Here is a 26539-nt window from a genome sequence, read left to right on the forward strand (position 1 = left end):
ACATAAAGACGAGAATGAAACACTAACCAGACTATTCTGGCTTTGGCGTTGTTTGTTTGTCTGTCAGATGGTTTTTTATTTTTTTATTTTGTTGGGACTTTGTTTTAGTTTTCTGTTCTTTTTTGTTGTTTGTTCGTTTACTGTGCATTGTCTCATTTCCGCGTTTCTAGTGCATCTGGGTGGATGTACCCATCTGTAGTACAAAGCCAGTGAAACTGACAGTGCAATACATCGCAGGGGGAAATGCAACACGCACGCACGTTCTCCGGGGCTGCATCTCTCAACAAGGAATGAATTCTCCCTTTCTGTCTCTCTCACTGACACTGTACTATAGTCTGTAGCGGACCTGTGTTCACGGGAAAAAAAAAAAAAATCAGGATGATAGAAGGAATTTTCAATTGCAAGCAAAACCAAATCTCCTCCGCACTTCTCTGTGTTGCGAATTCAGCAGCCGATGCACAGGTGAGGTTTCACAGTAGCGCTGTCAATGTTTGTGTCTCCTTGTGTTTTTTTTGTTGTTGTTTTTAACCTGGTCGAAAACATTGTCTGGGTGTTTGTTGAGGCACGTATACAGTGTTTATTTTGTAATTCGTTTCAATTTTGAGTCTGTTTTTTTGTTTCATTAAAAGTGGAGGTCTAAAACAAGCGGAGTAATCCCCAAACTTGGTGTTTTTTTTTTGTTTTTGCGTGGTGGTGATTGCAGTTTTTGCTAGCACGGTGAAATGGAAGTTCATGCAGATGCATGCGCTTTTTAGTAGCTACAGTATTAGTTCCGCGTGCCAGTGTTACAGCAGTAATACCTTCTGAAGTGCTCGCGTGACTTCTGGTTAAGGTAACACGTTAATTGTGCATGCACCCTTTTAAAGCCGTCCCGTTTTTAAACAAACTTTTATTACTTTTGCTGAAACAAGTCGTTAAAGTACCGAGTTTCCTCGTGGCCATTCTTATTGGTGAATCGGAATTGATTTTACTGTGTGACGCACGAGCCCTGGCAGGTACGTTGTAATTTGTGAATGCATGTTATCAATAGTGGAAAGCATGGAATTCGATATCTACTGTATATGTTTCTTTTAAAACGCCGCTTATCTAAACGCTGTGTTTTTATTAGTTGATTGTGTAATTTTACAGGGAGTAGCGATTACAAAGAAAACGCAAAACATAACGGCAATAGTTTACATACTAAACACAAAATAATATTCCTATGTATATTTATTTATTTGTTTACGCGTATTGATTAATAGCTTTGGTACCAGCACACGGTTCAGGCTCTGTGTTTTGGGGTTTCCTCTCCGGAACGAAAATCTCTCAGTATTTTCTACTGTCTTTGGCATTCTCAACTCGCCTCTTTGGGAGTGAATGGGGAAACCAGGACCCAAGAAAAGCGTCTCAATGTGTGATGTCTGGTTTTAAATGCATGTAGCTTTTTTTCGATAGAACACAGAGCATTCTAAATGCCAAGCCGTTTTTATTTATTCATTCATTTTTGTTTTAATTTAGGAACAAATTACAATAAAACTAGTGACATGTTAATCCTTTCAACCAAAAAAAAAAAAAAAAAAAAGAACAGCATAAGTCCACACTTATAGTTTTTATTTCTAAAACTCCGTCTGCTGCAGTACTGGTGGTTGTTGTTATTATTACTTATTCCTAGAAAGGAAGGTCAGGGTGATGCTTTGCCCCTCTCCCACCCCCTGGATGTTACAGATGTTACCTGCACTTCCTGTCTGGTGATTTACAAGTGGAATTGGAATACTGTGGAGCAGGGCTGGCCAGCCCAGGTCCCGGAGAGCCACAATCCTGCAGGTTTTCTGGGTGTCTTTAAATGATCAATGGCAAAAGACCTGGAAAAAATGTTAGTGTGGACCAATTCAGAAAATAATTAGTAAGTTAAGTAATTGAGAACTCAGGTGGAATGAAAAAGCAGAAGACCCTGTGGCTTACCAGGATTGAACACTTCTGCTGCAGAGCAATGTGGTGATGTTGTAATCTGGCACACATTAATACAAAAAGGCAAAGCTGCTTTATGATGCTTTCAGAAAACTACATCTGTGTGCACTGACCCTCAAACAGCAGTGTCAGTGCTTTTCCTCAGAGTTCTGTGTGATTAGATCAGTCATCCCCCTGCTGGTCCTCCTCTCTGTCTAGTGGGATGCTGCGTGTTGAGATAGAGAGATCACATTTAAACAGACAGAGCAGCTGGTGCAGGCAGTGTTGCTCTGCAGTGCGGTCAAGCGCAGGCAGCTTCTGGTACCACCTCAGAAACACAACACATGTCAAGCTCATAGTTCACAAGGGTGGGGTTAGGGAAGGTACAATTAGGGTAGTTTAGTGCTCTTCAAAGTCAAGGTAGTGAACACAGTCAACAACCTGCCAAGACAAGACGGGAGTTATCTGAACTTTGAAACTTTTTTTTTTGCGTTTTGTCTCCTCGTGTTTGTGTGTAGCATTAACTCAAAACGAAAACAAGGCCCATCTGCACTGTCCAGTACTCTGCAGGCAGGTTGCTATTGTGCAGCTGTCCAGTACTCTGCTGGCAGGTTGTCTCTTTGTTCACTTATTTTGCTGTTTTGTTGATAAGAATCTGTTCAGGATGTTAAACTGAAATGTTACTCATGGTAAAGCGTGCTCCTATATTACTGCTTCTGAATTCTGCTGTGAATGCTCACTGTTTCTAGTTACGTCACTTCCTGTGGTTTCACGTCCAGTCGGAACACATTAAAACCCTGGTTTACAATTAAAATACTTGTTTGAAAGTGTTTAGTCTCCATTCCTTCTCCCCCTCTTTCTCTCTCTTTGTTACTCTAAAGACTTGTTCAAAGTTGGAAGGGGTTTTGTACTATATTCTACTGTTAACTGAGGGGATCAACATAACGCTTAATTTATTTTTTTTAGGTGTTGTTAAACACATGTTTCATCTAGCTGAATCACGCCTGACCCTTTGGATAAAAAAACAAACCAAACAATGAAAAGTAAAGTTGGCTCGTGGTGTTTCAGGAGGGAGGGGTGCTGCAGTGGGCTGACACACTGGCCTTGTCTCTGAAAGCTAGCTTGGTTCTCAAGTAACCAGCCATTACCCGAGGAGATTTTGCTTTTAACCTGATCGCATGGTTTCTAAAAGCAGGAAGTTATTGAAGTGAATGGGTACAGTTTATATGGGCACTGCTTTCATTCAGCTGCCAACCTCTGAAAATCCCTACACTCTCACTCACTCACGAATTCTCACCTGCAGTCTCTCTCTCATTCACTCACTCACTCACTCACTCTCACCCTCACTCTCACTTTCTCTCCCTCAGTGTCTCACTGACTTACTCGCCCTCACTGTCTCTCTCACTCTCTCTCTCTGCCTCACTGACCCGCTCTCACCCTCTCTTTCCCTCACTCACTGACTCTTTCACCCTCACTCTCACTCTCTCTCACACTCACTACTGCATACCACTGTATATAACTGTTTGATCCACAGTGCCCCCCCCCCCCCCCAACCCCCCATATCGATCCATACATCTATGATGATATGATGCATCTTGTAAATAAAGGATCACGATTCATGGATACATGATGAACTGTTCCACCCCTGTCACGAACTGCAGAGATGCTCTGCCCACTGGCTCTGTACAATCAGATGTTGTAACGTTATATTTTTTATACAGAAATGTCCACCTGATAATGGCAGTTGGCAATTATCCACATGACTAATGCTCTTTTGCATAATGCATCCATCTGTTAAAACAACCTTTAATGGCTTTTGTACAAAAAGGTTGATTCTTAATTTGTAGTCCCTGGTTGATTGTCCAGTTATTTACTTAGTTGATTCTTGAAGGGATGTTTCCAATCCAACTAAAATGGATGAATCAAAACACTCCAGAAAATGTATGAAAAGTGCTGGATGTTGTGCTGTGTGCAGTGCTGTTGCATTATTCATGGGTAATAAAGAGCGATTCGCAGACCCCTTACCCTGCGTCATTTTGAAGTAATCCCGTCTCAGATTGCAATACATTCTTCTTGGAAAGTGTTTGATGATGTATCGTCTTCCCAACTCTTCTTGTTTGTTTGTATGTTTCGTGGTTAGTTTTAGTTGTGCATTGTCATCTTCCTGTGCAATTAACCTGGAATCACAATGGCTGCTGTCTGTTTTTGTACAGATTATCAGTCTGGTTTGAAGGAGCTTCCTCTCCAGTAGCACCTGCTTTCTGCTCACTCTTAAGAGCTCAGTAAGCATGCCCCTGTGTTCATTGCAGCAGTAGGAGGTTATAAACAACCTCTTCGAATGCTGTTCAAGCTCGGAGGTGGATGGGGTGGAGAGGCATGGTTTTGACAGTTCTGGTGTGTGCTGCTGTTTGTCCTGGGTTTGAAGCTCATTTTGCTTTATCTCTGTGGGTTTCAAGGTTTTGAAAGCTGGTTAATGTTTGATGGAAGTCATGCTCAGTTCTTAACCCAGGCCAGACTGTCGGCCCTTTTACTTCCTTTGAGCCCAGACCGGAAAACATTAATCTGTTAGAATTCCCTAAATGCGCACCTTGCCTGGTCTCGCTTCACGTGCAGCAGAGGGCATGAAGATGGGCTTGACTGAATGCAGGTAACAAGTTTCTTCTCTCCTCCCTGAAGAACTCATTAAAACAGTTAATCCATGCCATTAGATTAGTGGCGGTGTTCATCTGCTGCAGTGATCTATATCATTACCTCAAATTAGTGGCATTAATCTTGCAGTTGTTTGAACCCAGCTCTCCAGACTCCATCACTGCGGAAGTGAATCAGAAGGTGATGAAGGAGTTTGTGCATCGCTGGCTCTAATAATAGGCCTTTTCAGCATTCGCTTGTACAGCAATGTATCTCCATTATAAAATAAATATAGGAGCTTCCAGAACATCACTGTATATTATAGACAATTAGGTTTTACTGAAGCAGTGCAGCTGTCAATGTTACAAAACTAGCAGTCTTTTTTTTCGTAAATAGAAGCAGTGACCCGTTTGTCTCAGTAATCAATTTCTTTTATCTTTTTTTATGTAAGCTCTTGCTTTGTAAATGATGATGCACTTCCGCACTGAGAGTGCGTCACTTTTGTGCAGTTATTTAAAAAAAAAAAAAAAAGGGGAAGTGATCTTGTTTTATGAGGGGTGGTGTTTGGGTTTACAGAGTGGAGCGTGGTGGCAACAGTAGCCTGGCTTGGTCGTGGTGTGGTCGTGGGATTGCTGATTGAGATCCCGCTGTGTATGAGGCAGGCCTTGCAGTTTGCATGATTGATGAGAATGAAGAAGGGATTGTGTGCTGCTGAGGAAGAGCACCGCCTCTCTGATCTGGGTCCTGCAACAGAACAGGGCAGCAGCTTCAGTGTGAAAATAAGAAATGCTGAAATAACTAAAAAAAAAATCTGTAAATACAAAAATAATTAAAGGCTCAGTCAGTTCCTGCTGACAAAGTATCACAGCAGCCCCTGGGTACCACTGTTCAGTGGTTTGTTATTTAAGTTAAAGAATACAAATGCAGTGTGTTCTTTTTTTTATAATCGGAAATTGCCAAAATTAGTTAGTGTTGCCATAATCGCGCCCCCTTCATGTTGAATCAGGAGCACAACTTGAATGATATCTGTAGCCAGTGCTTGATCTTAAATGTAATCCATGCATGTAAGACATCCCAGTGCTGTGACACCTGACCCACATGTTTACTTTACCAGACAAACAAGACCTTCCATTAGCCAAAGACAAGGTCAGTACCAGTGCAATGAGAATGTAATGCTGTGCAGCAGTCTGTACTGTACTCTGTAGTCTCTGTGGCACAGACTGCATCTCAGATTAAGCATAAAATTCAAAGCAGTGCTTTTATTATTCTGTGTGTTTCACGACAGCTATGAAACTTGCGTTCTGCACGTGGCATGGTGGTGTTACATGTTTATAGAGTTCTATTGCATGTGTGTGTGTGCATTGCAGGCATGGTGGTGTTACATGTTTATAGAGTTCTATTGCATGTGTGTGTGTGCATTGCAGGCATGGTGGTGTTACATGTTTATAGAGTTCTATTGCATGTGTGTGTGTGCGTTGCAGGCATGGTGGTGTTACACGTCTATAGAGTTCTATTGCATGTGTGTGTGTGCGTTGCAGGTATGGTGGTGTTGCACGTCTATAGAGTTCTACTGCATGTGTCTGTGTGCGTTGCAGGCATGGTGGTGTTACACGTCTATAGAGTTCTATTGCATGTGTGTGTGTGCGTTGCAGGCATGGTGGTGTTACGTCTATAGAGTTCTATTGCATGTGTGTGTGTGCGTTGCAGGCATGGTGGTGTTGCACGTCTATAGAGTTCTATTGCATGTTCCAGAGGGAGCAGCACAAGGTCTGAGTCGCAGCTGTGACTTTCAGATGTGGTAAGCTGGGAGCTGAATAAACACAAAAGTCAGACGTTATCAAAGGGCCCTTTCTTTAAAGTACAGTAACACACTGCAATAATAAAGAGCCTGATGAAGTCCATCAGAACCGTAACGAAGCCAGGTTTTTAACACAGTGTAAATGCCATCTGTTGCACCACGTCTCGTCCGCCTGTTAGAAGCGTGATGGGTCAGCTGCAGTTTCACCTACACTAGGGTGGGGTTCTGTCCCTCTGGCAGTGAAACCACGGAGATTTCTACATACAGTGCCATTTTCTACTGCAGCATAATGTTATAAATAACGCCTGGCAGGAGTGTCTATAAGTGCTGTATTTAGCCGTCAGTCAGAGTACAGCCGCTGTATTCATTCGGAACGAGGCTCGAAGGTTCCTTGAGAAGCTGGTTATTAAACGTTCAGAGCTGTGTGATTCCAGTGCTCTTTTAGTGATGTTGAAATCCTGGGAAAACATGCTGGAGTCTAAGCCAGCTTTTATTGGATGGCCAATCATTTGAGCTAATTTGCTCTGTCTATATAATCGCTTGCCTAATTCTCTTCTCATTGCTCAATGTACTGTAAACTGCGCAATACACACGTTTTACTGTTTGTGCTTCATCTATGAAGTTTATGGAGTCAAATTTGAGTCATGTAAAAATAAAAAGCAATGTGCTCCTCAGAAAAGGGTTTACAGTGTTTGATCTTAAATATTGCAGCTGTTTTAAAGTGATTAAAACGGTGATGTCATTGTTTAAGGAAGATGCATTGTTTGCTGTGTACTGCGTTTACTGTCTTTGTCAAAGCACCCTGTACAGATGGCTTGCTGGCCCTGCAGTGGGATGCAATGAGGCTTCTCTGGTTCTGGACCAGCCCAACCCGCCCTGTGTGTGCAGTGGAAATGAGGTAGAAGCAGCTCCTATTCAACCCTGTGCATTGCAGAACATCTCGCTGTTTCAAGGGCTTGCACAATCGAAACAGGATGAGCACTCCTCACTTCCAACAGCATTTTGATTCTTAGCACTGAAATGACGGCTCCTGTCATTTCCAGGAAAGTCTGCATGTAAAGGACAATATTGACCTTATCACCCCATATCAGGGGTTGCCAAAGTTTGCCCTTCCACTCCTGGGCTTTGTTCCAGCCCTGTTCTGCTGTATGTTGTTTAATTGAACCTATTAAACCCTCATCCAGACCTGCAGCAGTTCATTCTGGAATTAAAGATAGAGTGGAATGACCCTCCAGGACTGGGACTGGACACCCCTGCCCTATATTCACATTCAATAATCCTGGGAAAAGTCACATGATTGGGTCTGTGTAGAACAGGGAGTGGCCATCAGATGCTGATACCGTTCCAGGGTTAAACATTTCCACTTCAAGGTAACACGAAACAAATAAAATGTGTCTGTCCGTGTTGCATTTATAAGACACATTTTGTGATTTGAACCAGTGTCATTACTCCATACCGCAGCGTTGCATGGCCAGTATTTAACGGCTGGCTGAAGAGGAGGAAATATTAAAAAAAGCTTATAAATGGGCTTTTGCTTAATAGTCCGTTTTAGTTGGTTAATTTCCAGAATGCCATCTCTTTGTAAACTGTCAGTCTGCCTCCCACTGTGAAGTCAGCAGCACTTCAGATTGTCGCATGTGTGCCTCTTGAACCAAATCGCTGGTAAGCCTGAGCCATTGAATGGGGTTGGGGGTGGAGAAGAACATTTTGTTGTGCTGCGATTCAAGGACGATGCGTCGCGTTAATGACGGACCTGGAGAGCATTGGCAGCATTGATTCAGCGCTACCTGCTGGAGCCAACCGAGGTGCCGTCACTGAATATTTGCACAAGAGGTGGGGGGGGGAAGGGCAACTGAATTGTGAGTACAGTTCTGGCTTTGATATTTAGTTGTTTTTGTTGATAACGAGCACAGCTACTAGTCTGCTTTTAGTGCATGTTTGCAGGTGTTCAATGGGGAGAGGTTGTGTGAGAGCAGGTTTGCTGCCGCTAGATCTGGAGCGTGAGACAGTGCTCTTTGTTCAGTGTCTGTCTTGGGTGTGCTGTATTCTGGTGTCTGGCATCTATAGGATGGGGTGGGGGTAGCGTTTTAGTGCGACACGGGGTTGCCTCTCTCAGCGATTTCTATTCATTCTGCTTTTAAGATTTTTGTACTTTGTGGTTATTTTGTTTCGTTGTATTTTTTGGTAGTGTTTTGGTTAACTTTAACCCATATCCCAGGGTGTTGCATGCTGGCAATGAGAAGTTGCATGAATAATTTGACATACCTTGTGAAATAAATCCTATTAGCTGTACCCCATGAAAGCAGGGCTTTGCTTACCCTGCATACACTATTGCTTTTTTCTATTGACGCATACCAGGACCACATAAATATCTGAGTGCATGGTCTTTGTAAGTTTAATTTTTAATTTTTTTATAAATGTTTATAACATCAACCAAATTGGAAATAACAACCATAACATGACTGGATGAATATGAAAGTATTTCTCTATTTGGGGGCAGGGGTGTGTGTTGCTCAAAGCCTTTGTATTGGAGAGCAGGTAGTAGCACTTCAGTAATGTGTAAAGAAGCTGCAGGTTGCTGTATTTTGAAATGCTACACCTGTGCAGGGCTCCCCTCTCCGAGTGTTGCTAGGGAAATGGGTCTCAATTGTGGTGAATGTCACAGCGCTTTACATTCACAGTGCTTGCAGATAAGGGGTGGTGCACGCTGTCAGGTTTATCTGCAGAAGCCACATCCCCAGGTAAGAGATAGGATATGGGTAGCTTCCTTTGGCGAAGGGATCGGTGAGCGAAGCTGCTCATGGGCTTGAAAAGAACAGCGGCAGAAGTGAAAGTGTTTTGAAGCAGATCTATGGAAAATGTCCCCGGCCCTTAACTTTAAAAGTTGCCTTGTGTTTCATCAGCCTTTTAAGATGCATGTGTGGGCTTATCTGTAGGGGCCAGTCAATGCAGAAAGTGAAAGAAATCCTGTTTCCAGTATGCTGGTTAAAGTTTGACAGGTGGTGACACACACACACACAGTGCTCTGTACAGTGTAATAAATGCTGGGTATGTCTTTGGTTCTGCTACCACTCATTCAGCCTTGCTGTCCCATGGGATGGAAGTGTCTTACTGGTGTCTGATAAACGGGACCAACAGGGGTTAATAACTCTGTTAGACTGCACACTCAAACACAGACTGCTGAAAATAGAAAAAAAGGAACTGAACAGAACTTGTGAGCACCAGGGAAGAGGAACGAGAAAGCTGAAACAGTAATGAAACCCAAATCCGCAATGCACTACAGAGCTTAGGCCTGACTGCTGTAACATTGCTTTTTAAAACTAAAAGTGCACTGGCCAGCGTTGTGTCAGAGCTGCTCCTTGATTAGACTCGGCTGGAGTATAGCATGTTAGATATGGTTATTTATACTGTGTGTGTGTGTGTAACACACAACAAACTACATAGCTATTTCTACCACGCTTTCTGGAGGCAGAAGCTGAAACATTGTAGCTCCTTATTACAGTAGTGAGAGTTCAGTTTAACAGTTACTTTTCTTCATTTTTTTAATATATTGTAAGAGATTGGTGCTCTCTTTGGGGTCTCTTCCAGCACATGAACTGACCAGCACACAGGAAACTTTGTTTTTAAGCACAGATGTGCTATTTATTTTTAAACACACAAACCAAAATTGAAAACCTAAGTCTCTCTGGAGTACTTCATAAACAAACAGGAACATAACCCTAAATACAGGACAGCGAAGCTGTTTTCCTGTCAAAACAATAACACGCTCCTTCTTTTTTAAATAACAAACATGAAATCCTATACCTACGATTCTGAAGGCCAAGTCACACAGCAGACCTCCTAGTGCTGAATAACTGCACAATTTTTATACTCTGCAGCTGGCCTGAATTTACAATGATGAACGGCTGCAGGTAATGTTTGGTCAAACAGTTTAACACACTTTAAACAATAACAAAGCACCTAGTATACACGATTTACAAAATTTACACACTCTGACTCACAGATATATATATATATATATATATATATATATATATATATATATATATATATATATATATATATATATAGACAACATAGGGACTATTTATTCCGTGGCCCTGCTGGATCTGGACGAGACGACACGCTTCTTCCGGTTCGGGCCCTTAGGATCAATACTTATTGACGTGTGTGGTGATTTGAGACTTCGATCTTAAACGTCTCTATGCAACGTCCATTACAAACAGAAGTCAAATGTGGGAAATTTGTAACATTTAAAAAAACATCTTCGGCCTCCTTCCTTTGACCACCTCTGTTGTGCTTTACTGAAGCCACAATCTTTGCAGATTTGTTGCCGTAGTTTATTCTTCTATTATATTCAGATCTTCCTTTGACTTGCCCTTGAGGCCGCTCAGGTCTTTTTCAGAACAGTAAATGCTGTCTGGTTTAGAACTTGTGATTAGCTTGCAGGGACCTCTTTCACTGTCAGGAATCGGTGCAATCCGGGGGATGCAATCTTAACGCCAGGGACACTGGCTGTGCTGAACAGTCTGGGGATTCTGCCAGTGATGTTGATTTGCTCTACTGCCCAGGCGAGACTGACCACTAAATATATTTCACGTGCGACCCAGGCCTCAAAGCTTGACCTAGGCTAGTACATTCGCCTACTGCCTGTACACACTGACTGAGCCTGCTAAGAGGATGAGGATGATGATGATGTAATCTGTGATGCCAACCCTCTTTTTCTTTTTCTTAGTTTGTGGGGTGTGGTGGATGTGTCTGAGCAGAGATGTCACAGCAGCTGGGCAAAGCACACCACTAACAATACTGTCCAACTGCAAAACCTCAGTTGATTCACATAGCAGAATGAGTTTGCTGGATTATTTATTACTCATGCATGAGACTATTATAAAAACAATGTTCTTCTGGACAAGTAGCAACAAGTAAAAATGAACTGAGCATTAATACCATTCATACAGGTCCAATAGGCTTGGGCAATGAGCTGCTCCATTCATCCCTCCCTCCGTCCCTCTCTGTTAGAAACCCTGGAGGAGCTGAGCACAGAGGGATTTAATGAGGGCAGGAAAGCTGGGAGTTCCAGTAAGTTTCAGGACTGGCAGGTACTGTTAATGATTCCTTTGTTAAGCAGCATAGATTACATGGAGGTTGTTGGTACGTGGAGTGGGTTGTGGTATTAACAATTATGTCTTTATCCTATGTATATAGGTGTTAAACAATAATGAAGACAATGACAAGTATTATTCAGAGTATATTGAATTAAGCAGTTAATTACACAATACTCATTACATTGTACATAGTAATATAGCAGCAAGCAGTTACAGCCAATGTACTTTACAGTAATGGCAATAGATGGATCCAGTCTACCTGCACACCAGACACTCTTTCTCAAGATGGGGCTGGAGGTTGGATCAGAATTCCCCAAGCAGTGCACTGATGTCCACATACCTGTCCTTTTGAAATACCAATTTACCAACTCAGGTTAAGCTAACACACTAATGCACGCCCTGAACCCATTAGCAGAGAGTCATTGTCATTATCAGTTGATGCATAGTTCACCCCCTAGTCTCTGTAAGTCGCTTTGGATAAAAGTGTCCTCCAAATGACTAAATAATAATTCAATGGCTCAGTATTTGCTAAGCACCGATAACCTCGTTTCACCTCCTCGGAACCATTCTTTCTGTTGCATAAACAAGTTCTTTCTAAACTTGTAGGCCCACAAGAAGTGTAGCGGTTTAACAGAATGTTCTAGTTCTACTTGTGAAAAACACTTCTTGGAACTTGCAGTACATCTGCAGCTGCTTCCAATAAAGTCTGCTTGTGCAAAGTGCAAGCTCCTACCACATGTACAGGGTCAAAGCTGTACCCTGTCATATCCTTCACAGTGCAAAGGCAGTCCCTCTATGCAGTCCAGTGGTGTACATAGTCACAGTTCATATTTTCCTTTAAGGTCACCATTAATGTTGTAATGTTTAAACAAGTTATTCCAGTAGCAGCTGTTTCACAGCCCAGGCTTGGCCCTTGCAGTGGAATTGGAAAAGGTTAGTCCTTTCCAATGTCTGTGTGATTCATTCTCTAGCCTGCACAGTAAGTGTTCATGATGATGAATTCACTCTCGTTGGTTCTCGATGCACCCCGATTGCTTCTGGAAGTTGCCCATATACAACCTGAAATGCCGGTGTTGTGTAGGCTGTCAAATTAATACAATAAACAACTGAGTAACACAGCTAACACAGTAGCATTTCCTCTTGAATCGCTCAGCCCATCCTCTGCGTGTTGCCATGCTCTGAGTTTGTGCTCTGGCTTCTCTCAAAGTCACCTTTCTGCTTGGTTAAGGATGTGGCTAGTATAGAGTCCAGGCTTGGCAGAAAGCATCTTGAACCAGATTTTTAAACACATGTCTGGCTAATTGAGTTCTGTTTTGAATCTAAAACAAATGAAAAGAAGTTGTTGGATTGACATGTGGTTAAACCGAAGACTGTACAGTACCAGCAAGGAATTAAATACATGGACTAGAAAGATGAAAACACGAATCCCCTTTGCTATGGAGATACTATAGCATTAGTGATTCTGCACAGGCTGAAGCAGCCATCAGGACTGTGCAAAGCTACTGAATCCTGGTTACTGCACTGATGGCATGTTGGTCTTGTCTCTCATCTTTTAGTAGCTCTCAGCAGAACTCCCTGTGGAGGTCGGGCCAGGCCAGCAGATAAGAAGAAAGGAAATCTGTGAGCGCCTGCAAGCTCGTTAAATAGCAGCTTCCAAAATCAGATTTTTTTTCCCCCATTGTTTAAACAAGGTTAGATTTATTTCCCTTTGACAATCATAATAATAAAAAAGCAGTTTATGAAAGGACTTCTTAATTGGCTTCCTGAAGTGTGTTAGTCACGCAGTACACAAAGCTCAATGCAATGAAAGACTGCTGTGAAGACCACAGCTCACCGAACCGAGAGAAGCCTTTTCCTGTGTTTCACACTGGGGCTCCAAATGCAGTGTCTGTGTGTCTGTCTGTCTGTTGTTGCACATGTTGGACGGCATTTATAAATTAAAGTGTGCTTGCAGAGGATTAAGCTGGTAGCCTGTTTTAACACTGTGTGTGTAGTTGTTGTTTTGCCAGGGTGGCAGTGTGTAGAAAGGGCTTTGCTTCGTGGGATCAGTAAAGCTAATGATAATTCATGTGTGTAGCGGTTTAATTCAGTTAGCATGCTTAGTTATACATTTCTCCCAAATGAGCTCAAGATCGCGAGGAAACGAGTGCACAATAAAACACTATTCTATCTTTTATAACTTATCAAAAGTTTGTGAATAAAATGTAGTACAAAAGCAGGAAAGGTTAATATCAAAATCTTATAAATCAGCACGTTAATCTCAGTAAGCAATGCTGGTTTTGCAGAATCTCAGTGTGAATTACTAGTGAAAGCAATACGTCAACTGGCTATAATGTGTCTATTCTGTAAGACTAATTCTGTTCAGTCAGTAAATATAACATGAGCATGCAAGCAGGATAATCGTTTGAGTGAATATGAGTCGGGAAATCATATAAATTCAGTGAATTCAAATTCATAGGATATTATCAAGTCATTCTTAGTTCTTTATAAATCCGTTGTTAGATATCATTTTAACTAGTCATGTCGCAAAAACATTTTAACGCCCATTCATCTGTTCTTTAAGGAAAATAAGGTTCAGTGCCCTTATACAAGTTCATAGATCGCCTTGCAGTTCTAGCTGTTTGCTGAAATTCACTTTACTGGAAGACTAAAACAAAATATAACACACACCCTTTTACATTACACCACTATCAACTTTCCTGCACGTGTACATGCATTTAATTCCCCGAGTACAGTTTGTGTAACTCTTTTTATTTTTTAGTTTAATTGGCAGTGCTCTGTTCCGTACTGGAGGGTGGAGTCCCCTTTCAGCCTTTAACAAAGAAATTCTCCAGTAAAATTGTCCGTTCCCGGTAGATCAGTCCGGTCCATTAGTTGAGTCTTTAACCAATTAGTTGCCCTCTTCTGTAATGACGATCCCAAGTAGTGAAGTTATTTATATTTTAATGTCTTTGAGTCTTCTTTAAGTTAATTAACTGGGTATTTTCTAGATGTTATTCAGAGCTTGCAGGCCAGTTGTTAAAAGCAGTCTCCTTTTTCTCTGACTTGTTCATGTTTGGAGCTGTTGCTTAAAAATGTTATATGCAAGCTCCTTTTTTCTGACTTTTCTTGGTAGATGTTGAAAGCAGCATGGATGTTCAAGACATTACACCTGCTCTTCCCTTTTCTGACTAACTGTATATGACTAACTTGAACAAAGTTAAGTCTTCTCCCTTAATTATTGAAATTATTCCTTTTTGCAAAAGTCTACATTGAGAACCAGATGCATCCATGCTTGCTATCTCTTATTTATTCAGAGCCCTATAGAAGCAGGTGGAACCATGTTTGCTATCTGTTAGTCCTCGGTTTGACCAATTGCACAGAGACAGAGCAGTGGAGCTGTATGAAGCAGTCCGAAGGTGTGACTGCCGCACAGGAAATGAATGAACTGCACCGGGGGTGAGCAGCGAGACACTTCAGCCTGCAGTGGTGCTGCTCCCTGAGCTCAGCCATGTCTGGTCATTGTGCCTGTGTGTGACACAGTGAGCCCGGCTCCTCAGAGCATCCCCTGTCAGCCATGTCTAGTCATTGTGCCTGTGTGTGACACAGTGAGCCCGGCTCCTCACAGCTGCCTCAGAGCACAACCCCCCCCCCCCCCCCCCCCCCCCAAGCTCCTTACATGGACATCATGTTGAGGTCTAATATAAATCCTCCTCAATCCAAGCCCTGAAACCCTAAAGTAAGCTAAACAAATCCACATAGACCTCAGATCAGATATTTTGGAGTTGTTCTTGAGTGTTGCTCAGTGAGGGATGTTTAACTTGTAATAGCGCGGCATGTTTAACTTGTAATAGCGCTGCATGTTTAACTTGCAATAGCGCGGCATGTTTAACTTGTAATAGCGCGGCATGTTTAACTTGTAATAGCGCGGCATGTTTAACTTGTAATAGCGCGGCATGTTTAACTTGTAATAGCGCGGCATGTTTAACTTGTAATAGCGCGGCATGTTTAACTTGTAATAGCGCGGCATGTTTAACTTGTAATAGCGCGGCATGTTTAACTTGTAATAGCGCGGCACGTTTAACTTGTAATAGCGCGGCACGTTTAACTTGTAATAGCGCGGCACGTTTAACTTGTAATAGCGCGGCACGTTTAACTTGTAATAGCGCGGCATGTTTAACTTGTAATAGCGCGGCATGTTTAACTTGTAATAGCGCGGCACGTTTAACTTGTAATAGCGCGGCATGTTTAACTTGTAATAGCGCGGCACGTTTAACTTGTAATAGCGCGGCACGTTTAACTTGTAATAGCGCGGCATGTTTAACTTGTAATAGCGCGGCATGTTTAACTTGTAATAGCGCGGCATGTTTAACTTGTAATAGCGCGGCATGTTTAACTTGTAATAGCGCGGCACGTTTAACTTGTAATAGCGCGGCACGTTTAACTTGTAATAGCGCGGCACGTTTAACTTGTAGTAACACAGGTGTCGTCAGTAACGATGCTGTGCATGTCATACAGTGGAAGCGGAAAGAAGTCTGCACCATTTTCTTTTTGCTGATCCAGATGTCTATAAATTGACTGATTACAGAATCAATTCTCAGATTTTAGTTTTTCTCACTCTGTCCTGTATGCAGTCCTTTCAATCCATACGGGAGTTGGATCAAGAGATATGGAGATGACATTAAAGGGTTTTGTACATCAAAATGATGTGGAACAAAGCAATAAATACCAGCATTCAAATAATCCTCCTCCTGTCCTTGCATCCCACTACTTGTGCTTTATTGGGTGTTCTGTGTATATTGGAGATGATGAGAAGGCAGTTATTTAATGATATTCCTCATTTAAAACAGGAAGATGATGGGATTCATTCTATGTGAATTTTGCATACAGAATTTCCAGAAGTGCTGCAGGTGGAAATGAGGGGCAGCCTCGTCCAATCGCAGCACAGCCCCTGCCGGCACTTCCACAGTAGAGGCCCCTGTTCACAAGAGATCGAGTGTCATCGTGCTGTTCCTGAAGCTGGATAAAGCATCACGTGACGCTGCACACATTGTTGCACGAAGCAAAGATTGCTAATCTAGTCGAGTGGCTCCTATTTTTGTTTTTTATTATAAAAGAATGAAATCTCTGTCGGATAGTCCTTCAGAAACACAGCTAGTTGCAATGGTTGTCATGTGGGGGGAGGGGGTTCATTGCTCCCTTGCCAGTGGGCCTCAGATACCCCTCTTCAGTCTCCATGTCTGTCCTGCCCTTGTTCCCTTTTATCAAGTCTGCCAGTAAAGTGCTGGGCTCTGCAACTTCATACAGGAGGTGCTGCCCTTGTGTGTTTTCAGGTTTGCCATGGCAACTTAAAAATAGCACAGCAGCAATGTCATGACCATTGCTGGGCTACGTTATAATTAATCTGCGTTGGGACGGGGATGTGTTTGTAAAATAAACAGTGCAAATGAATAAGCTTGATTTAAAAGATCTGAGCAGATTAACTGAGCAGAGTAAATCGGAAGACGGCATGACTTTACCGGGACAGTCCTGTTTGTGTGGTGGCAACCAGCTTTGAATCAATACGATTTACTTCGACTCTGCCCTGCAGTGCTCAGTTGCGAGTGGAATCTCCCATCCCTTTACAGCACACTGTTTGCCCTGCAGTGCTCAGTTGCGAGTGGAATTTCCCATCCCTTTACAGCACACTGTTTGCCCTGCATTGCTCAGTTGCGAGTGGAATTTCCCATCCCTTTACAGCACACTGTTTGCCCTGCAGACCAATCCCTGCTGTCAAGGCAGCCTTTCGTGAAGTACTGTTTTAATGTCTCTGCTGTTTAAACACAGATGCTCTGGACACTATCAGTTCTCAGAGAATCTTAAGTAAATAGATGTATAAACACCAGGCTAATGAACCTCCTGTATTAAGTGAAGTCATCCCAGGCGGACAAGGGATCCTGCACTGCTCTGCCAGATCACTGGCAAACTGCAAACCGAAGTGGCTGTGTGGACCAAGGCAGCAAGCAAGTACAACTCTCTCTATTCAAACTGCGGAGCGTCCTGTGAAGAGGAATGGAGACCACAGGGGCTGTATTAACCTAGAGGTTAATGGGGTGAAAGATCTGGATAATAATAATAATGAGGGTAATTAAACAGTATATCGCGGTGGGGAACAGATGGGACTGTGCTGGGAGATGGCTAGAGGTTTCTGTTGCTGTGGGTGAGATGGGGCTCTGCTGGGAGGGCTCTGCTGGGAGATGTCTAGAGGTTTCTGTTGCTGTGGGTCAGATGGGGCTCTGCTGGGAGATGGCTAGAGGTTTCTGTTGCTGTGGGTCAGATGGGGCTCTGCTGGGAGATGGCTAGAGGTTTCTGTTGCTGTGGGTCAGATGGGGCTTGCTCTGGAGGTTTCTGTTGCTGTGGGTCAGATGGGGCTCTGCTGGGAGATGTATGGAGGTTTCTGTTGCTGTGGGTCAGATGGGGCTCTGCTGGGAGATGTATGGAGGTTTCTGTTGCTGTGGGTCAGATGGGGCTCTGCTGGGAGATGTATGGAGGTTTCTGTTGCTGTGGGTCAGATGGGGCTCTGCTGGGAGATGTATGGAGGTTTCTGTTGCTGTGCGGTCAGATGGGGCTCTGCTGGGAGATGTATGGAGGTTTCTGTTGCTGTGGGTCAGATGGGGCTGTGCTGGGAGATGTCTAGAGGTTTCTGTTGCTGTGGGTCAGATGGGGCTGTGCTGGGAGATGTATAGAGGTTTCTGTTGCTGTGGGTCAGATGGGGCTGTGCTGGGAGATGTCTAGAGGTTTCTGTTGCTGTGGGTGTTGCTGTGGGTCAGATGGGGCTGTGCTGGGAGATGTCTGTTGCTGTGGGTCAGATGGGGCTTGCTGGGAGATGTATGGAGGTTTCTGTTGCTGTCTATGTTGTGCACAGAGTGACAGATGGGGCTGTGCTGGGAGATGTCTAGATGGGGCTGTGCTGGGAGATGTCTAGAGGTTTCTGTGTCTCACTCTTCTATTCAAAGTCTATGTTGTGCACAGAGTGACACTCCCAGTGAAGCCTGTCGTTGTGTGTTGTTTTGTTGCTGTGGGTCAGATGGAGCTGTGCTGGGAGATGTCTAGAGGTTTCTGTTGCTGTGGGTGAGATGGGGCTGTGCTGGGAGATGTCTAGAGGTTTCTGTGTCTCACTCTTCTTTTCAAAGTCTATGTTGTGCACAGAGTGACACTCCCAGTGAAGCCTGTCGTTGTGTGTTGTTTTGTTGCTGTGGGTCAGTTGAGGCTGTGCTGGGAGATGTCTAGAGGTTTCTGTTGCTGTGGGTGAGATGGGGCTGTGCTGGGAGATGTCTAGAGGTTTCTGTGTCTCACTCTTCTACACAAACTCTATGTTGTGCACAGAGTGACACTCCCAGTGAAGCCTGTCATTGTGTGTAGTTTTGAGGCTGTGTCTGACTGCAGCAGATGTAATGATGTTGGGTGAGGACTCTGTTGCTTGGCGTCGGGAGGGGATGTTGCAAGGTAGCTTGTAAGATCACGTGGCCCCATGTGTTTGCTGTGGTGGTGGTGGTGGTGGTGGTGTTGCTGCTGCTTCAATCGCATATCTCTCTGTGAAGATCCTGAGCTCTTGTGCTCTTCGAGGTGTAACTATCAGAGCAGACAAACGCTCCAGCAAATTCCTCCTCTTCACTGTTGTCAGTACAGGGGGTTTATGAAGTTCTGGATGTCAGTCTCCTCTGCAGCCCCTGGCTCTCATGTGTTTGGGGTTCCCAATGATTCAGTCCTTCGACCCACCACAGGCACTGGTAGCCCTGCTTTAGGGAGTTGAATTTTCTTCAGGCAGCGCTCTGGAGGTTGTGGTAGGGTTTTGAGTGTGTGAACTGAAATCACGGTAATGCCACTTTCAATTAAAACAGACCCCATAAATATGTGATATTGGGGAGTTTGGCATTTCTGCCACTGCCCCAGCGTCTCCTGGGAGCTGAAAAGAAATGTCTATAGCACCCCTTCCCTGAGGCCTCAGCCAACACTGCCGGACAATGTGACTGCACACTTTACACTCATTGTTAGCTCGGCATGGTCTGTCGCCATAGTAGCGCTGCAAGTAGGATTACCAGAAGAGGCTGTCCAGAGTCGGGAAGTGTTGGTATACTGTTCTAGTGTTAGAACAACTTTTAAAAAAAAATGAGCAAAGCAGAGAGTTGGGAAAGATACAAACTGATACTGTTAGAGCTCTGATATATCAAGGAATTCACTGCAGTACCCTTGTGTTCTGAGTTTCACACCCGATTGCTGGTTTTTCTTTCAAAGCTCTTACATTTTTATTTTACAGAACAAACAAAAAACGTAAAAGCAGTTTAATTCGATGACTTAATTATTCTCCAGTTGCTTCCTACTAATTTCCCAACATTAACAAAGATCACATCCTTTCAGAACAAATTATACAGGTTGAGCCAAAAAAAAAAAAAAGGATCGAAAGGGCGTTTAATAGAAATTGGTTTGTTTATATTTGAGAATTTTTTAATATAACCATTCAAAGCAGATGTGCTCCAGCTGTTCTGAAGCTCTGATTATTGTCTGAAGCTGGGTATAATAATAATAATATTAACGAGATGAGAGAGTGTAACCTTCTAATAACCAAACTGTGTGCATTGTGCACCATGGATTACACAAACTGTGTGCATTGTGCACCATGGATTACACAAACTGTGTGCATTGTGCACCATGGATTACACAAACTGTGTGCATTGTGCACCATGGATTACACAAACTATGTGCATTGTGCACCATGGATTACACAAACTGTGTGCATTGTGCACCATGGTTTTCCACTTGGTTGACTGGTGCTTTGTATGTTTTTGTGTGCAGTTATTAATGTAATGATTCAATTTGGTAAAATCTCAAACCACATCAACGTCAGAATGAGTTTTCACAGCAAACATACAGGCTTGTTTAGATGAGAGAGTGGGATATTTATAAATTCTTCCGACCGAGACCCTATTCTAGAGTGGGGTGGTTTATGACTGCTCAACAAAAGCAAGTCTCTTAACAGTCCACAAACCCCAGCCGTGCAAGATGTACTGACCCTGTAGAATGTGTTCATTCAGGTCTTTTGTTCACCCTGCCTCTGTCTTGTCTCTTTCCAGGGCTCACGTTACACGATGGCTGTAAATTAGGGGTCGCTCGGGAAGGACGGAAGAAGAAACAACTGTTTATTTTGTTGAAAATCGGCTGCAAAGGATCCTCAGTCTCCCCCCTCTCCCCTTCTCTGCACAGAGAGCTCTGCTGAAGGGTGATTCTGAGCAGCATGTGGTGACGAAGAGGAATGAACAGTGTGTGTGTGAGTGCTGTAATCTGAACTACTGTGCCTGGGAGAGGAGAGAACAATCTGAGATCACAATGTAAGTCTCAGGACAGGACTCTCTGCACTGAGCAGCACGCAAGCATCACAGCTGCTTCACGGGATTCGTCTGTTTGCTTTCTTTACGTCCACACACTGCAGTGTATTTAATATTTTCACAATCAGCCTGCTATGCTCTTTGGGGACTGAGGTGTACACAATGCCCGCCAAAGGGAAATACTTTTTAAATGACCAGGAACCAGACCGAGGCTCTCTGTACAGGCAGTACTGCTGCATTAGCAAGCACCAGCTGCTGGTCCTCTTGCTGGGCATTGCTGTGGTCTCCTGCCTGGGGCTCCTCATCGTATTCTTTGCTAATGGGCTGGTGAGTACCGATTTCGCGTTCAAGTATGTACATGCATGCCTGTCGCTGCAATATTGCCTTACTAACACAGCAGACAAAGTGTGGCCGTGCTCATGAGGCTTGAGACACTACTCGTAGCACATGACCTGGAAATGATGATGTCATCAATCTGCAGCAGGTTCACAATTTGAGCTTGCAGGATTAAATTAGAACTATATATATATAAAATAGCTTTAAATATTGCAGACCCCTAACAGAGGACCAGGCAAAATAACTCCACTCCACACAGCAGACCAGTTTCCATATTCAACCCTGAAGCTGTTCAGGTAGCTACAGTGGGGTTGCTGGAGCACTGATGCTCTTGTTTGATGGGAATGTCTCATTGAGCTATTTAGACATGTCGCCTAATCCCATTTTCCTGGTCTGTTGGTTCTCATTCATCTTTTTTCTGTTGTATATCTTCCAAGCGAGTGTTTTCAAGTGCTGGATGAACTACCTCACTGTAGCCCTTGGGCTTCATTCACTGTGTAGAGATAGCATAGCTGTAATACTGTGATACCAGACTTGGTAAAGTCTCATGGACCTGGAGGTGAGCTGTTAGAATGTATTAATAGACCGTGCTGATAACAGCCCTGTGTGCCTTCCAGGGTGCATCGGTGTATCCTCTTCATCTGTGTGGATGCTGGATTCAAATGTAACCACTGTTCTCTCTCAATTACCCACTGCTGATGTTCCCTGCATGGCATGGAGCTGTGGGTTTATGTTCTCTGGTGTAATCCCGGCTGCTGAACTGCTTCTCCTGTGCAGGTCGCAGCGGATCACGTGCTCTTCCTCAGCACGGTGTGCAGCGCACTGGCCTTGTTCCTGTTGGTCTTCATCCTGGTATGCATGGAGTCTCTGTTCCAGAGGTGGATGCGCTTCCTGGGGGTGGCAGTGTGGATCTGCCTCCTCGCAGTGGGCTACGTGTTCATCTTCGACGGGAAGGTGATCCGCGCATGGGATCAGGTATGGGCTCATTCACTGTTACAGAGGTGCAAAAGCAGTCCTCGTCAAGCAGTGGATTTAGCTGAAAGAGATGACAGAACTTGGGGGGGGGATTTTGAAACTCAACAGATGTTTGTACGTATCATTTATAAGTCTCCATCAATGAGGTGCATGTGTGTTTTACTAGCTTGTCCTCCATGTGTCTCTCTCTCTCTCTCTCTCTCTCTCTCTCTCTCTCTCTCTCTCTCTCCAGGTGCCGTTCTTTCTGTTCATAATCTTCACACTATACACAATGCTGCCGTTCGGGATGTGGGAGGCCGTGGTCCTCGCTGTCCTCTCCTCCGTCTCTCACCTCGTCATTGTTGGCATCGCTGTCAGAGTGTTTGACGAGTCCCAGCGGTCAAGCCTCGTGTTCCAGGTGAGCCGGGCCCGCAGCCTGGGGGTGGGAGCAGAGTGCCATCCACTGTGCAGGTTTCCTCCTCAGGGACGGGTGTCACAGAAATATACTGCTGCACAGTACGGTACATTGCTGCGTCTTTTTGTTTTTGTATGACTAAATTAAAAAAAAAAAAACAACATGACTCAAATAAAGTTACATGCTGGTTAGCAAGTCGTTCTAGAAAGTAGGATAGAGAAGCGACAGGAAGTACTCTGATGTGGCGCTCGTTCCTGTGAGAGGAGTGTCGGAGGTCAGGGCAGAGCAGGGTGCTTTGTTTCTGCTGCTTTCCAGGAAAGGGAGTCTCGCTCTGCAGAGGTCAGACCGGGGAGCTTGTGCTTCTGGTGTTAACAGGTTCAGGAAGAGGAGAGGCTCAATGGGCCAGTTTGTTTAACTGAGGTAATGAGGGCCCTGGTGCTAAAGCAACGCAGGCAAGACTCATATTGTGTGTGTGTTTGTTTTTTTTTATATTTCTACAGTTACCATAATTTGGCTGTAAGAGGGGACTTATGCAAAGTTTCAGTAACTAAATACAGTGCTGTAGAATTACCATCATTGTAACAGTTTTGTAAAAATGCTGATGTCAACTAGGATTCATATATATATGTATCTATATCTATCTATATCTATATATAATGGTGGTGCTCCTTTTTCCCCACCAGATATTGCCAAATGTAATCATTTTCCTGTGTGGCAATGTGGTGGGAGCATTCCACAAGAAAATGATGGAGAGTGCCTTGGAGCAGACCTTCCTGGACACCCTGAGCTGCTTGGAGATCCGCATGAAGCTGGAGATCGAGAAGAGGCAGCAGGTAGGGAGGGAGAGGGAGATCCTCATGAAGCTGGAGATCGAGAAGAGGCAGCAGGTAGGGAGGGAGAGGGGACGTACATGAGAGCAGCCACATTTGACAATCAATCAACACTGGTGCCATCTAAACTGTTCCAATGGAAACCCTCTCTGAGATGTGAGCTGGGTAGTGTCAACACACATGCACTCCTGTAACGAGATGTGAGCTGAGCAGTGTTAAGATGCGTACATTCCTGTAACGAGATCTCTGTTTGCAGGAGACATTGCTGCTGTCGGTACTGCCAGCCTATATCTCCATGGAAATGAAGCTGGCTATAATAGAGAGACTGAAGGAGAGCAAGGACAGGGATGCTCAGCAGAGACAGGTGAAGGACAACAACTTCCACAGCTTGTATGTGAAGAGGCACCGGAACGTCAGGTACTCTGAGGATCTGTTTCCCTGTACTGAACTGGACTTTTTAAGAATAGTTTTTATCATTTACTTTCCCAGTGTATAGAGCTGCTAGAAGGGCATTGATAAGTCTAGCATGTTCCTATCGGATTAGCTATAAAACTATATGAATGAAAGGTGAAAGTGTGCGTCACGCAACACAATGAAATGTTTTCTGCAGTGAAGGTTACAATAGACAGGCAGCCAGGCTGACAGACTGCATTTATTTCTTGTGGAAATGATGTCAAAAAAATTGTTCCGTGGCGATCTCAAAGCATTTTTGTAAAGAAAGCAGGTCCGTTAGTGAATCAAAATGAAGTGAAGAGATTTTGTTTTTGAAAGCTGTGATTTTATCCTTTCACCCAGGTTTGAAAGCTGTGATTTCATTATTTCACGCTGGTTTGAAAGCTGTGATTTCATTATTTCACCCAGGTTTGAAAGCTGTGATTTCATTATTTCACACTGGTTTGAAAGCTGTGATTTCATTATTTCACCCAGGTTTGAAAGCTGTGATTTCATTATTTCACCCAGGTTTGAAAGCTGTGATTTCATTATTTCACCCAGGTTTGAAAGCTGTGATTTCATTATTTCACCCAGGTTTGAAAGCTGTGATTTCATTATTTCACCCAGGTTTGAAAGCTGTGATTTCATTATTTCACCCAGGTTTGAAAGCTGTGATTTCATTATTTCACCCAGGTTTGAAAGCTGTGATTTCATTATTTCACGCTGGTTTGAAAGCTGTGATTTCATTATTTCACCCAGGTTTGAAAGCTGTGATTTCATTATTTCACCCAGGTTTGAAAGCTGTGATTTCATTATTTCACGCTGGTTTGAAAGCTGTGATTTCATTATTTCACCCAGGTTTGAAAGCTGTGATTTCATTATTTCACGCTGGTTTGAAAGCTCTGATTTCATTATTTCACGCTGGTTTGAAAGCTGTGATTTCATTATTTCACCCAGGTTTGAAAGCTGTGATTTCATTATTTCACCCAGGTTTGAAAGCTGTGATTTCATTATTTCACCCAGGTTTGAAAGCTGTGATTTCATTATTTCACCCAGGTTTGAAAGCTGTGATTTCATTATTTCACACTGGTTTGAAAGCTGTGATTTCATTATTTCACACTGGTTTGAAAGCTGTGATTTCATTATTTCACACTGGTTTGAAAGCTGTGATTTCATTATTTCACCCAGGTTTGAAAGCTGTGATTTCATTATTTCACCCAGGTTTGAAAGCTGTGATTTCGTTATTTCGCCCAGGTTTGAAAGCTGTGATTTCATTATTTCACCCAGGTTTGAAAGCTGTGATTTCATTATTTCACCCAGGTTTGAAAGCTGTGATTTCATTATTTTGCCCAGGTTTGGTGAAGGAAACAGAGATCAGGGTTTAGAGGAGCCCCTCTTGGTCTCAGGGGATCAGTACAGTCCCTCTCTTTGTTCTGACAACTCTAATTTGAAAACCATGTTTAACACCCTCCCTCTCCACACAAAGCATGCAGACTGTGTCGGCTGCAGGAGCCCGTGTTTCTATGCAGTTGTTTTGCAGTGATGTTCTCCAGTGCTTCCCAGACGATGCCCAGCAGACAGTGCTCTCATGGAGAACTAGCAGTCATACAGCGTCAGATATTCACTGTAGTCTTGTCTTCCAAATTCCTGAAATATATGGATTATTTATTTTTTTGCCTAGCAACTAACAGATACAGAAGTCAGGTGATTAACCTCTTAACAGTGGAGCCACAGCTTGACTGTGGATCTCTTTGTTTGAGGCAAAAACGTGAGGCAATCACCATAGGCAGGATTATCTTAAGTAATGTTCTGCCTCGTTAACCGCTCTCTCTTACACCTTTTTCTTTTTTTTTATTTTCCTGTTGGCTTTTTTGCTCGTTGGCTTTTTAAAATAGACGTACCACTTTTCTCTCCCACATTTTAGAGGGTGGCTGAATTAGTGTTTTTCCGAAGCCCAGTTTAATTCCATGGCCTGTGAACGATCACTTTTTAGTACAGTAAATAAGTGTGTTTATTGGATGCATGGTGTGACTGATGCCGTTGTCTTTGGCAGCATCCTGTATGCGGACATCGTGGGATTCACACGCCTGGCCAGCGACTGCTCTCCCAAGGAGCTGGTCATCATGCTGAACGAACTCTTCGGGAAGTTCGACCAGATCGCAAAGGCAAGGGAGCCACCTTCGGGGTTCTGGGCTTTTATTTAAATGTTGTGTATACAGCACAAGGGAGACTGAAAACAGGCAGTGATGGCTTCAGCTGATATGTTATAAAGAAGGTGCTAGCTGAAGCGTTTCTCTAATGAAGAAGGTGCTAGCTGAAGCGTTTCTCTATTATAGAAGGCGCTAGCTGAAATGTTTCTCTACTGTAGAAGGCGCTAGCTGAAACGTTTCTCTATTATAGAAGGCACTAGCTGAAGCGTTTCTCTAATGAAGAAGGTGCTATCTGAAACGTTTCTCTACTGTAGAAGGCGCTAGCTGAAACGATTTTCTACTTGACTTAGTTTTTTATGGTTTTATGTTAGAATTCAGCATTTTTAAGTTAGAGTTTGTTACTTGCATAAGAAAGCTCTGTTTCTGATTTTCTTCACAGTATTTTTTGCTAATGCTGTTTTCTTTTTAGTGAATAACCAACGCATCATAGAAAAGGGAGCTGTTTACATTATTGTTAAGTTGTCATTTAGCAGACACTTTTATCCAAAGCGACTTGGAGAGACTGTGGGTTCAACTATGCATCAAGGAGGTTAAGTGTCTTGCCCAGGTTCACACACAGCGACT

The 26539-nt window shown here is 43.4% G+C and overlaps 1 protein-coding gene across 8 annotated transcripts in view; it reads left to right on the forward strand.

The window, feature by feature from the left end:
* Positions 1-162: 162 nt before the first annotated feature.
* The window catches only part of LOC121296167 (adenylate cyclase type 2-like), a 42522-nt gene continuing 16145 nt past the window's right edge, over positions 163-26539 (forward strand). The window contains exons 1-8 of one of the 8 annotated variants that reach the window (XM_041221433.1): positions 163-462; positions 11311-11451; positions 20547-21125; positions 21912-22109; positions 22342-22506; positions 23187-23390; positions 23590-23750; positions 25819-25930. In XM_041221433.1, the coding sequence (XP_041077367.1) occupies positions 20961-21125; positions 21912-22109; positions 22342-22506; positions 23187-23390; positions 23590-23750; positions 25819-25930 (1005 nt within the window). In that variant the 5' untranslated portion in view covers positions 163-462; positions 11311-11451; positions 20547-20960. Of the gene's footprint in view, positions 463-748; positions 996-7757; positions 8015-11310; positions 11452-17402; positions 17560-20546; positions 21126-21911; positions 22110-22341; positions 22507-23186; positions 23391-23589; positions 23751-25818; positions 25931-26539 lie in introns of those variants that run through there. The other 7 variants (XM_041221432.1, XM_041221437.1, XM_041221438.1 and 4 more) reach the window with 7 other exon arrangements.

This window comes from Polyodon spathula, chromosome 21, assembly GCF_017654505.1.
Source record: "Polyodon spathula isolate WHYD16114869_AA chromosome 21, ASM1765450v1, whole genome shotgun sequence".
Lineage (NCBI taxonomy): Eukaryota > Metazoa > Chordata > Actinopteri > Acipenseriformes > Polyodontidae > Polyodon > Polyodon spathula.